The sequence below is a fragment of the Pteropus medius genome, unplaced genomic scaffold (genome assembly GCF_902729225.1).
Source record: "Pteropus medius unplaced genomic scaffold, Ma_sr-lr_union100, whole genome shotgun sequence".
Classification (NCBI taxonomy): Eukaryota; Metazoa; Chordata; class Mammalia; order Chiroptera; family Pteropodidae; genus Pteropus; species Pteropus medius.
Genome location: NW_024347855.1, coordinates 606,345 through 619,105, shown reverse-complemented (window position 1 = coordinate 619,105; position 12,761 = coordinate 606,345). Strand labels below are relative to the sequence as shown.

The 12,761-nt window shown below is 40.7% G+C and overlaps 2 protein-coding genes across 9 annotated transcripts in view; one reads left to right on the top strand and one right to left on the bottom strand.

The window, feature by feature from the left end:
* The window catches only part of DCUN1D2 (defective in cullin neddylation 1 domain containing 2), a 28,113-nt gene extending 27,364 nt beyond the window's left edge, over window positions 1-749 (bottom strand). For 2 of the 5 annotated variants that reach the window (XM_039878770.1, XM_039878769.1), the window contains exon 1: window positions 390-641. Coding sequence is in view for 2 of the 5 variants with exons in the window: in XM_039878772.1 (XP_039734706.1) it covers window positions 390-392 (3 nt within the window). In the remaining 3 variants the exon portion in view is untranslated. Of the gene's footprint in view, window positions 1-389 lie in introns of all 5 variants that reach the window. The other 3 variants (XM_039878772.1, XM_039878768.1, XM_039878771.1) reach the window with 3 other exon arrangements.
* Window positions 750-884: 135 nt separating this feature from the next.
* SLC9D1 (solute carrier family 9 member D1) overlaps window positions 885-12,761 on the top strand; it is a 42,698-nt gene continuing 30,821 nt past the window's right edge. The window contains exons 1-5 of one of the 4 annotated variants that reach the window (XM_039878763.1): window positions 885-1,094; window positions 2,450-2,544; window positions 4,796-4,883; window positions 6,490-7,013; window positions 10,926-11,105. In XM_039878763.1, the coding sequence (XP_039734697.1) occupies window positions 6,570-7,013; window positions 10,926-11,105 (624 nt within the window). In that variant the 5' untranslated portion in view covers window positions 885-1,094; window positions 2,450-2,544; window positions 4,796-4,883; window positions 6,490-6,569. The remainder of the gene's footprint in view (window positions 1,095-2,449; window positions 2,545-4,795; window positions 4,884-6,489; window positions 7,014-10,925; window positions 11,106-12,761) is intronic. The other 3 variants (XM_039878762.1, XM_039878766.1, XM_039878765.1) reach the window with 3 other exon arrangements.

Here is a 12,761-nt window from a genome sequence, read left to right as displayed (position 1 = left end):
TGTTCAAAGGCTCTATCTTGTCTGTTTCATCTCTGACAGGATGCTGCGTTTGCCCTAAACGTCCCTCCCTCCTCGTTCACCTGGCAGCTCGTGCTTCGGTGAAGCACTGGTCGGAGTCCCTCTGCTCGACCTGTGCCTCCAACCCGTCAAACCAAACGCTGCACTTGGGTCACTGGATGGGTCTCGCTCAGAGCCGTGCAGGTTCCCACCTGCGTGCCTCCCCACCTCCAGCAGCGCCTCCGCGAAGGAGAGCGGACCGCGACCTCGCAAGTCTATGACCTTCGCGCCCGGTGCTCCCCGGCTCGGCCCCGGCCCTCCGACCCCGGAGCTCCCCTAGCCCCGGGTGTGCAAGAAGGGCCAGGCGGAAGGCGACACTGCGGGCCACCTACCATTCTCTCCGGCGCTCCCCAGCTTCCTGCCGGCCCAGCCGTCTGCGCAGGAGCCCCGGCCGCCTCCTGCTCCAGTCCAGCCACTCCGTCCTCGTCCTCAGAGTCGGCTCCCGGGACACACGCCCCGGGAGGGGCGCAGGGGAGGTGGCGACAGGTCCTGCCGACGGAACTCCAACTCCCGGCGTGCACCAATTCGCCCGGGAGCCAACCGGACCCAGGCCCCGCCCCCTTCCCTCCCCCACTCCGACGCGCATAGCGCTCTCGGGGACCGGCAGGACCCGCACGCGCCTCCTTCTCCTCCTCCGACTCCGAAGTGCGTGGGCCACCCAGGAGTCGACAGTTCTCAGGCCCGCCCTCCTCCTACAAATCCCATCGTGCACTGCGCAGCCCGTGGGCCAACAGTATGCGGGTACTCCTTACCTTCCTACAAATCCCGACGAGCACCGCGCCTCCCCAGGCCGACGGAACCCTGCCCCACCCTCTTAAAGGAGCCGTGACTCCGTCCTAGCCTCGGCCGCGGAGAGCGCGTTCGGTTGAGGGGTCGAGCAGCCTGGGCCCTCCCAGTGCCCGCCCCGGTCCCTGTCCCTGCCCCAGGGCCGGCACCGCTGCCTGCGAAGGGATGCGGGAAAGCCGCGTTCCTGTCCGCCCCTCACCTCCTGGCGCCGGAGAGCCGGGCCCAGGACGCGCGCCCTCCGGAACGTCCCGGTGAGCGCTGCGTGGGGTTCGGGCGAGAGGCTCGGAGCCTCGGGTCCTGCCGGAAGTTCGGGCCCTCGGGGCTCGCTCCCGGGGGTCTCCCCTTCCCCGGGTCTCCCCTGTTCTTCCTCTCAAGGGTCTGTCTCTCAAACCCGGATCCTTCAGATCGCTAAGCACCGCTCTCCGTGTCTCCGCCTGCGCGCGCGTCTGGCCCTGCGGTGTGTGAGGGTGATTGTTCAGCTTCCTTCACAACCTCTTGTAAAGACAGATGGACCTGGTGGTGGACCCCAGGATTCTGTTCAAGAAGATCTGATGGGCCAGTGATGGGACGTGCAGTCTTTATCCGTGAAGTTGGGGAAGCGACCCAAGTCAGTGGTTAAACGACTGGGTGGGTTTACAGACCCCCAGCCGGGCTGCATAACTTAGGTGTGAACTTCTTGTTGTAGCCGGTCATATAAACAGGCTCACACACAAGACCTAACGCCTTCTGTGTGCTTCATCCGTTAATTATATTGATGTACTGACTGTCTGTTCTGGGCCAGCTCCCAGGAAAGACAGGGCATACCCACTGATGGCTGGATTTCAGCGGCCAGTTCACCTTCCCGCACGTGAACCCGGGCGGAGGAGAGTGCCAAGGTGGATCCTTTACTCCTCCCCCGAAAGAATTCTTCTTTGCAGGTCCCTTCTTATTTATTCCCTCCCACCCCGCACGTCCGCTGTTCTGGCTGTAAAGAAAGAACAATCGCTGGTCGCAGACTTCCAACCCTCTTCATAGGCCTTGTGTCTCAGTCCGTTTTGGACTTCACCTAATAGCACCTGAATAAATATAATTTTAAATACACTTTGTAACACTGTTAAGCTCTGACGTTCACATATTATTAGGTGGTATCATGATCTAGGTATAAGGTAGCTCAGCATTTTCAGAGTTTTACATTTTTATAATTATTCACTGGATCAGAGTATTTTACAGGTTCATCAATTTTTAAAAAGTAGTGTCTCAGTGATTGGGTTAGTCAATGGAATATTTGTTTTTTATGCAGTTTAACAATTAAATGCCTTAAAGATTTTTAATGTTCGTTAAAGTTTTCTTTCTCCTTCCCTCCTCTCAACTCATTCTCCAGTTCTTTTACTAATTAGATGAGAATCAACCATAAAATGTATTTACAGGATTATGAGTGCATTATCTTTTAAGAAATATACTTTGCATTATTTCATTTGTTAAAGTTTAAATCCTCCCGAAATTATATTGAGGTGTAGATTATTTGTTGGAGTTTCCTCGCTTTTTAAGACCTAAAAGTGTTGGTGTCATGAAGAAATTCTAATTTTGAACTACTTAACTACAAATCTTCATATTTTCCCTTTTTCAGGAAAAGCTAAATAACTAGCACTGGACTTGTTAACCCTCAACCTGCCATACTCACACTGCTTGCTCCCAATTTCCTGTCTGTAGCCCAGGCACCAGGTGAGTACCTCCCACACTTGCGGCCTGGGTTCAGCTGGGTGGACAGGGCTGGCACCATTGGTGGGCAGTAGGGAGAGCTGTGGGGAGTGGAGTTAGAGACTAGCTGGTGTGGCCTCTGCTGCACTTGTGTGGTGAACAGTCTAGACTCTCAGCAGTTTGATCTGGTAAATTTGAGGCAGTGTGTCTGGAAAGTCTTGAGAAAGAGAGACAGTGGAGGGACCTATGGTTGCACATGAGCAAGAGGCTGCGTAGCAGAGCTATGAGATTTTCAAATATTAGCCAATTACATAAAATTGAAAAACAGGAGCTGCTTCTCCCTCATTCTCCCCTCCCCTTTCGGCCTCCCCATCCCTTTCCTTGAAAGGACTGCATGACCCTAGGGCTCTAGGCTCTGTGCCTCCTAACAGCAGATGTCTATGGAGATAGTCTCCTCCATTCCCTGCAGTCACATTACCTAAAGTTAGAGGTGTGTAGGAGAAATCTTTAACTTTGGTGACTTGGCTCTGGGAAAGCCTGATCTTAGACTATGTTATTGTGCTTTGCTTTGAGTTTTTTTATCCAGTAAATTATATGTGATATTTCTGAATTATTAAAAATTCTCAATAGAATGAGTAATTGATTTTTATGTAAAATAACAGTGAATTGAAAGTATTGGAAGTTTTTGGTTTGTGTCAGGTAGGCTTAATGGTGAACCCATTTGCCTTTTTATTCTAAATCATTTAAGACATTACAAATATTTTTCTTCATCAAATAATCGCGTCAATTTTAAAGTAAGTTTTGGGATTCCTGTTCTGCATTTATTAAAACCAGCAGAACCCATTAGAAATTTGGGAAAATTGGGGATATGTATTTTAATTAATGTTGGAATATGTATAAATAAGAACTTTGCAGGAGGGGTTGTGCTCATTGATTCGCTATTTCTCTAAATGAAAAGTAATCCAGTTTTACTGTACTTGAGGCATCTTGTTTTACTGTACTTGAAGCTCTGTTTTAGGGCATTTCGTAGTTTAAAATATAAAAAATGTCATGGGCATGGTTTCCATTGCTCTGCAATGTAAATGGTGATCATTACACATAATAAGGACCTAGTGGGAAACAATAAGCATTTATATAGAATTTTTAAAACTTTATTTTGAGATGATTATAGATTCACATACAGTTGTAAGGAATAATACAGAGAAATCCTGTAGACCCTTCACCCAGTTTTCCCCAGTGATAGCTCCTTGCAAAACTATAGTATAAGCAGGAGATTACATTGATAAAATTCATCCACCTAATTCAGATTGTACCAGTTTTACATACATTCCTCAGTGTGTGTCTAGATTTGCACATTTCTGTCACATGTAGATTTGTGCGGCCACTACCACTGTCAAGACACGGAACATTTCTGTCCCACAGAGTCCCTTCTGTTGCTTTGTTATTGCCACAGCTACCCCCTCCTCCTTCCTGATAATTACTATCTATTCTCCAGCTCTACAGTTTGTCATTTTAAGAAAGTTGTATAAGTGGAATCGTATCGTGTGTGTGATAAGCTCTCCTCACTCAGCCTTCAGATCTTCCTAGGTTGTACATATCAGTAGTTCAAAATATGGAAATTTGGAGAATTCCTTATAGAAAGAACAAACTTAAAGTGTCTTTTTGTTTAATTAAAAATAACAATAATAAAAAACACTGAATCTAAAAATGTTTACTACTTATTCAAGAAAAAGCATGCTACAATTTAGTAGTTCATTGGATTTGGTAGCTAAGTTTGAAGAGAAAATAAAATGAGTTTATGGAAAAGGAATGATTCATATTTTAAGGTTCTATAAATATCAGTTTCATGTTGATGATAAAAGCTTATTTCAGTGGAAATAGTTTGACTACAACTAAAATTCTCAAAGTTGTCTCATAAAAATTAATAACTCTCTTGGGTATTATAGGTAGAGGGATAAATTTCATTTCAGGAACTTGTTTGAGAAAAGAACCAGAAGCGTACAGAGGGATGTTACGCACAAACTATGCAGGAGGTTATTTTTCTGAAGTTTAAAATCCATAAGAGAGTCACTTTTAGGGGAAGCATTAATGAAACATCTGAAATTTCTGCCTTGGTTCTGAAATGGATACTAAAAGTGTATACTTCTGAAGTACAATTGAATTCTTTCTCTTTTGGAGCAATAGATGCTTAGCAATTAAATGAGTCATTAAAATAACAGATCAACTATATTGCTAGGTATTACTATGACTAGTTAATCCTTTATTTACTTTTAAGGTGGAAACATTTACTTACAGTTGTATTTAAACTGTAGCAACAGCAAGTTCTCCTTTATCCTACCTTGTTAGAAAGTGAACTATTTAAGGTAAGTGAATTTTCTGTGTAATATTAGGAGCCGAAGTGTCTAAAATTGTACTAACATTGAACAGTTTCCTGAATTTTTAACCAGAATATAGTCTTCTCTTAGTGACTTTTGATTGTCATTCTGAATATTGGTGGCTCTTCTGCTCTCTAGTAGTGGTATTTTCAGGATCTGTTGAAGTGCATAAAAACAGTTCACCTCTTAGGTTACTTGGGCTGCTAGTCTTTGCTGAGTTCTCGTGTTTCTTTTTCCTAAACTCTGTTTTGTCTTCACTTTCTGTTGGCTGTCATTTCTTGCTCTGGTTAGAATTCTATCTCTAGAAATACCACCTTTTTTTATTTTTGCTGCATCTAATCTGCTTTGCCTCGGAAACCAGATTAAACTGATTAGAACTGGGATTACCAGTTAAAGTATAGTTATATATTTTAGTAAACATTTCAAGGTAGGGGAAATATTGGGATATTTGACAGTCGAGTAGGAATTCCTAACAGGGTAATCCATTGGATGCTGCTATTAAGAATGATTAGGTAGTATATATGAAAGTTTTGTTTCCTTTAGCTACAAATCCTGTGTAAATTAGGTTTGTTGTGTTTTCTTTTTGGCCTAACTACTTGTGCCCAATGCATTCCTAATTGCCAGGTTCAGTGTATATTTTTTAGGGTATATCTTACTGGCCTCTCTTGGATTTGTTACTTCTTCCTTCTTTAGTCTATTTTACTACTTCTGAGGTCATTCTTTCTTAGTGACCTTCTGACACAGCTGCCCCTGCTCCTTGATAAGGCTCTCCTCTGGGGGACACAGCCCTACCTATTGCTTATTATAATCTTTTCACACCACAGCTGCAGCTCCCACTGCTGCCTACACTGAAACCTTCATTTCATCATGTCCAGGGTCCTGTGTGTGCTTCACTTACCAGGATAAATTCATATATATTGCTTGAAGTCTTCCTAAAGAGAGAAAGAGATGGAGCCTGAATTTGGATGACTGAAAATGTTCGAACATTTCATAAAGCCCTAAGATCTAAATGTTATATTTTGAGAGATCTAAATGTTATATTTTGAGAGATCTTTTTTATCCTCGATATCTTGTTAGCACCTAACTGTAGACTGACTTTTGAAATTTAGAAATTTGGCAAATTCCAAATAATTTTTGAAAGCAAACAATATGACAAAGCAAGCTAATAGTAGCTCAAAAGATTTCGTTTCTGAAATGATACAGAGCATGTTTCCTCCAAGTGGTTCACTGATTTGTGAATTCTCTGGCTTTTGATACATGGACCCTCTAAATAGAGTTGTTTTTTTGCACATGATAGATTTAGTAGATACATGAGGCCTGGTTTTTCTTTAAAAATATTGCCTTTACATTCAGATGAAAGCTTTAATCTCAATTCTTTACCAGGAACCATACTTTACCATAAATATTTAAAATCAATATTTGATTTTAACCTAAGTGCAATAAATAGTTAAGATGTTATTATTAATCTAGGAAAAATAACATTTTCTTCAGAACAGTGATAGTTTCCTGGATATAATTATTTAATACTTTAATTCTGATCTCAGTAGTAATGAATCATCATTCAACTATATGTGACAATAAGCCTCTTTTTCAGCTGAAAATGTGTATCTAAAATGCAAGCTCAACTTAGCAGAAATCTCTGGACTGCCTTGCCCTGTCCTCTAAAATTGGATCATGAAGGTATTGGAAAAAAACTATTTCTGGGTGTTGCTTCCATTACTTCATTTAATAGCAAATGCTGCAGAACATGAAGAGGTAGCAAAACACGCCATCAAGTTACACCGAGGCAAAGGGGCAGCTATCACACAGAAGAAGCAATGGGTCCTAGATGGTTGCAGAAAGTTATCTGGGCTTCTTCGCCAAAAGACTGTGGTTCTTAACAAACTGAAAAATGCAATCAGAGCAGTGGAAAAAGACGTTGGCCTGTCGGATGAAGAGAAACTGTTTCAAGTGCACACGTTTGAAATTTTCCAAAAGGAGCTGAATGAAAGTGAAAATTCAGTCTTCCAGGCTATCCATGGACTCCAGAGAGCCCTGCAGGGAGATTACAAGGACGTTGTGAACATGAAAGAGAGCAGCAGGCAGCGCCTGGAGGCTTTGAGAGAGGCTGCCATAAAGGTTAGTCCTCATCTACCGAGAAAAAACAATTCACACTCTGAGCTAGAAAGTAGAGGAAAGAGAAAAATACAGTGCTGATGCTTCAGCAGGTGTGATCTGTCAGGGCATCTGTTCATAATCAAACACATAGAGAAAATCATGTGTAGGGGAATCTTTTCCTTTTGCATACTATTTTAGCATATTTTATCACTTCTAGAAGGAGTCATTCTTTAATGCTTTTCTCTATTGTGAAATCCTCGGGTGATTAAAATAGTTACTGAAGTTATTCCAATAAACTGATGTGGAAATAAATATATGTTTGTAATTGCAATCAACATTTTGAGTTTCTGACAAGAATTTTTTTTTTCTGACAAGAATTTCTGTGTGAAGTTTGATTTTCTTTTTTCTTTTTCATTTTTAATTAATTTATGATTTTCTTCAACATCCATATACTAAAAACAGAATATTAAAATATTAAATGGATATATGCATTTGAATTAAAGATTTTGATGAAGTACACTTTTAAAATGAAAAATATTACTATAGCAGGTGTGATATTACATATATAATTTTTTTTCAAACCATCTATTATGTGCCAGGCATTTTAAATATGTAAAATATCATTTCCTCTTCATAGCTGAAAAAATAAAGAAGATATTGACTTATTAAAACCTTCTTTACCAAAGTATGGTTATTTGGGATGGAAATACAGTCATGTGCCACATAATGACATTTCAGTGATGGACTGAATATATGACAGTGGTCCCATAAGTTTTTAACGGAGCTGAAAAATTCCTATCGCCTAGTGCTGTAGCTGTCGTAGCATCTGAGCACAGCATATTACTCATGTGTTTGTGGTCATGCTGGTGTCGGTAAACCTACTGCACTGCCAGTCATGCGAAAGTATAGCACATACAATTATAGTAGTAGGCTTTGTCAGCTAGGTTTGTGTAAGCACAGTCTATGATGTTCACATGATGACAAAGTCACCTAACGACACATTGCTAGAATGTATCTCCATCATTTAGTAGCTCATGGCTGTATGGTCATGGGATAAACGGCTAAGTCAGGGTTTTTGGCCAACTCGATTCAGTCATCTTGTCTATTTTGTGTGTTATTCATGTTAGAAACAGACCATGATGCTGTCCTCTAAACAAGTGTTACTGCCTTGCCAGAGTCTCTTGGACAGTTAAGACATTAAAACTCCTTGGTTTTAAAGAGAGATACAGTAGTCCCTTTTTATCCACAGTTTTGCTTTCCACAGCCTTAGTTACTCTTGGTCAACTGAGATCTGAAAATGTTAAATGGAAAATTTCAGAAATAGACAATTCATAAGTTTTAAATTACACACTGTTCTGAATAGTGTGATGAAATATCGTGCCATCCCACTCCATCTCACCTGGGACGTGCATCATCCCTTTGTCCATGGTGTCCACAACGTGTATGCCACCTGCCCCTTAGTCACTCAGCCATCTCTGTTATCTGATCAACTGTCTCTGTATAGCAGTGCCTGTGTCCAAGTAACCGTATTTTACTTACTAATGGCCCCAAAGAACAGAGTAGTGGTGCTGGCAATTTGGATATGCCAAAGAGAAGCCATACAGTGCTGCTTTTAAGTGAAAAGGTATGTGTGTATAGGAAAAAACATGTAAGATTTGATGCCATCCACAGGTTCAGGCTTCCATTGGAGGTCTTGGAATGTATCCCCCAAAGATAAGTGGGGATTACTGTACTTAGAGGTAGTTTAACTGTAAAATAGAGAACATGAGTTTGAGTGACATTGAACCAAATATGCATACTTTCTACAACTTGAATGAACAACATTTCAGCTTACACTGGTGCTTGCCTTGTATCTCTGAGATAGTCCAGGTATTGATAGCCCCCAGCTGTGTGTTAGATGGGTTGCTATGATATTGAGTAGAGATCTGTAAAATAGCCATCCTTGTCCCTGGGACTGTCCTGCCACTTCTCTGTCCTAGCTATGCCCACTCCTTTGAATGTGAATACATATTTTAATAGTACATTTATTGATTTAAGATAGCTTGAGTTTAAATATGATTGTATAAAATATATGTATTAAATTCTATTACCAACACTATCCATCAGTTTTCCAGGTAGTTAATACTGTTAGATTCTTCTGGAGTAATTTACCATTTGTAATTTGGAATTATTGTGTATCCTGCTTAGAAATTGATAGCTTAATTATCAAGCATCACAGCTGTTTTGAAAGAACAACTATACCTCCATACCTAGTAGGCACAGTGCCTGGAACATAATCAGTATTCAGTGAGTGTTTTTTGTCTAAATAGATGATCTTCAGAATTTATTTAGAGTAGTATATTACTTTTGTTGATGTACAGTCGTGTTGCTTAATGACAGAGATATGTACTGAGAAATGCATCATTAGGTGATTTGTTCATTGTGTGAACATCATAGAGTGCACTTACACAAACCTAGATAGTATAGCCTACTACACACCTAGGCTATATGGCATAGCCTATTGATCCTAGGCTGCAAACCTGTACAGCATGTTACTGTACTAAATACCGTAGGCAATTGTAACACAATGGTAAGTATTCGTTTATTTAAACATAGAAAAGGTACATTAAAATATGGTATAAAAGAAAAAATGGTACACTTGTATAGGACACTTACCATGAGTGGAGCTTGCAGGACTGGAAATTGCTGAGTGAGTCAGTGAGTTACTGGTGAGTAAATGTGAAGGCCTAGGACATTATAATACTGTAGACTTTATAAACATTGTTCCACAAGCCCTCCCCCACTTCCTTCCAACAAGGTCAGAAATAGAACATCAAAGCTGTCAGTGTTGCTCCATGAACAGGGATGTGGGTTGGATTAATTGGAGATATTGGAGAAGCTGGCTGCGTAATCCATAGATCACTGTAATAGTGTCTGTCAGGAGGGAGTGAAAGATGACCTGAGGATCAGTAGGAATAACAACAAATCAAGATGGAGAGAGAAAGGTACACAAGGGATTGTCATGGCAATGTGGTTTTGGCTATTGCATGTTGGAGCAGTGGTCAGATTAAGGAATTTTGTGGTATTCATTTAAAAAAAGAGAGAGTGTTTAACATAGAGAGGGTATAGGGCTAAGGACTAAATATTTTGAGTTTGGAAATTTGGTTTGATTCCATTAATCCTATGAGGCACAAAGGGCTCTCTCTGGCATTGAATCGATGAAAGAAAGAAAACTTATCTATGCTTTATATTATTGCATCCTGAAAATATTTCTGAAGTACAGGGGCAAGCTGTCTCTGTACTACTACAGAAAACTTTTACTAAAGTGGCAGTCATTTAATATTTGTTAAGGTAGCTCTTGTACACCTGTGTCTTTGTACAGGATCTTAGGTCCTCAACAAATAATTTACAGCAGTAAACTCTGAAGACCATCAGGCTAGATCTGGACGGACTGTAGTATCACCTGCATATGTAGAACTGGGAGGACAGGCCCCTCTGTGCTGAAACAAGTCAGTGGCAGACCGATAGGCATGTAATCTGTGCACTCAAAATTGATGTGCTGTGAGTAAGAGGGAATCTTGCTAAGCCCCACAGATAGGGCTCCCATTGTAAACAAAGCAAAACAAAACAAAACTCCTGAACCACATATACTTCCATTTCTTAGAGGAAATTCAGCTCCGTTATAATCTTATGGTACCATTGTCATATTGTTGATCAAAACATTATAAAGGATTTGGCTATATGTAAAAGTAGCTTTCTCTAAACACTTGCTAAGCTTAATTATGTTTGAATAGTCTAGGACACTTGACCATCCCTAACTGACTGGAGCTAGAATTACACATTTATGACAGGAGTATTTGACAGTGCATGTGTTCAGGACCTGTACCTGAATGGAAGTTATATCCTAGTTTATTTCTAAATAAACCCCGCTCTTTATTTCTTACAAATGAATAGGAAGAAACAGAATATGTGGAACTTCTGGCAGCAGAAAAACATCAAGTTGAAGCCCTTAAAAATATGCAACATCAAAACAAAAGTTTATCCATGCTTGATGAAATTCTTGAAGATGTAAGAAAGGCAGCAGATCGTTTAGAAGAGGAAATAGAAGAACATGCTTTTGATGACAATAAATCAGTAAGTAGCATTCCATACAATTTCCTCGTCACCTGCTGAGCTATTTACTGAAAGAATATGTTGAAATTGTTTGCATCTATATATTTTTGTGTAGATTGAAAGACAAACACTTCTGTGTCATAAAAATAATTTGGTTTAATCCTGCCAAAGTATACTAGTTATCCTTTATTTTCCCTTCATGTTTGTCAGTCCCCCATCAGTGGCTCATCTTTGTTTTCCAGTTGTGTACTCAGGTGGGTTAGGACTCCTGCTTCAAGAAAGCTTGCTCTGGACAGTCAGGTTTCAATATTGGTCAACCGGGGAGCAATAAGCTCTTTATAGGAAATGATCTCCATATCTGAAGCAGGATTTCAGACTGTTCACTCGTTATATGTTCAGGATTCTTTGGGGAAAAATTAGATTAATGCTGAAAATTGTGAGTCTTAGAATGGACTCAGAAAAGAGTTAGGTAATAAAAAAACAAATTAGAACAAAATCAGAGAAGCAAGGAGGGAAAATAAAATTGAGTGAAAGGAATGGGGTGTTTTTAAAACTAATTATGGGATGGAGGATAACTCATAACTATTTTAAGGGCTATGAATTTTTGGAAGAGTATGCCCTTGAAAGTAAAACACTCATTCCCTTTACTCATGGCTCCCTGAACATTTTTGTATTTCAAAGGCATCGGGGTTTCCCCCCACCAAGCATTTCTCCATATCTTTGTGGCACCAGCAGGATGTCCTATAATTCGATTCAGTTCTGAATCTATATACGTGGAGTTAGTGCAGACCCCACAGATAAAGTCTCAGTCCAAGACTGTCCCCTCAATTTCAGACACCAATCCCAAGTCCCAGGTTGTCACCTTGGAGAATCTCATGACCTCTGTCCTCTGCCTTCAGAATTTACTGGAGCAGATCACAGAACCCAGAAAAGCAGTTTGCTTTCTAGATTACCAGTATATTATTATAAAGGATACAGCTCAGGAAGAGGCAGATGGAAGAGTTACATGGGGGAAAGTATGAGGAAAGAGAGTGGAGTTCCCATGCCCTCTCTGGGCCCACCACCCTCCCAGCTGAACACCTCCCCGTGTTTAGCAAGCTGGAAGATCTCCGAACCCCATACTTGAGAGATTTTTATGGAAGCTTCATTATGTAGATTTGCGATGAACTCAGCCTCCAGCCCCTTTTCCCTTCCTGGAGATCTGGGTAGGTCTGAAAGGTCAACCCTCTCATCACATGGTTGGTTCTCCTGATAACTAGTCTAGTCTTGTGGCTATCTAAGGGCTTTCTAAATATTACCTTACTAATATAAACACAGGTGAAGTTGCTAGGGGCTTGTTATTAATAGCAAGACACTCTTCTGTCGCTCTAGAGCTATTTCAGGAACCAAGGACAAAAGACAAATATAACAAAAGATGTTCTCATTGCTTGTTATCACTTAGGAAATTACATGGGTTTTGGGAGCTGTGAGCCAGGAAAGGGGATAAAGACCAAATATATATTTCTTATTAGAAATCACAATGTCATACCCTGAAATAAGGTAAAGTAGATATTTGGAAGTAATAGAAATCCTAAACACTTCCATCCTTAAATAACTTTTTTAATTGAAAAATTTTTCCTAATTCATGCCAATGAACATTTATTGATCTTTTGTCACACTTGACAGAATACTAAAATA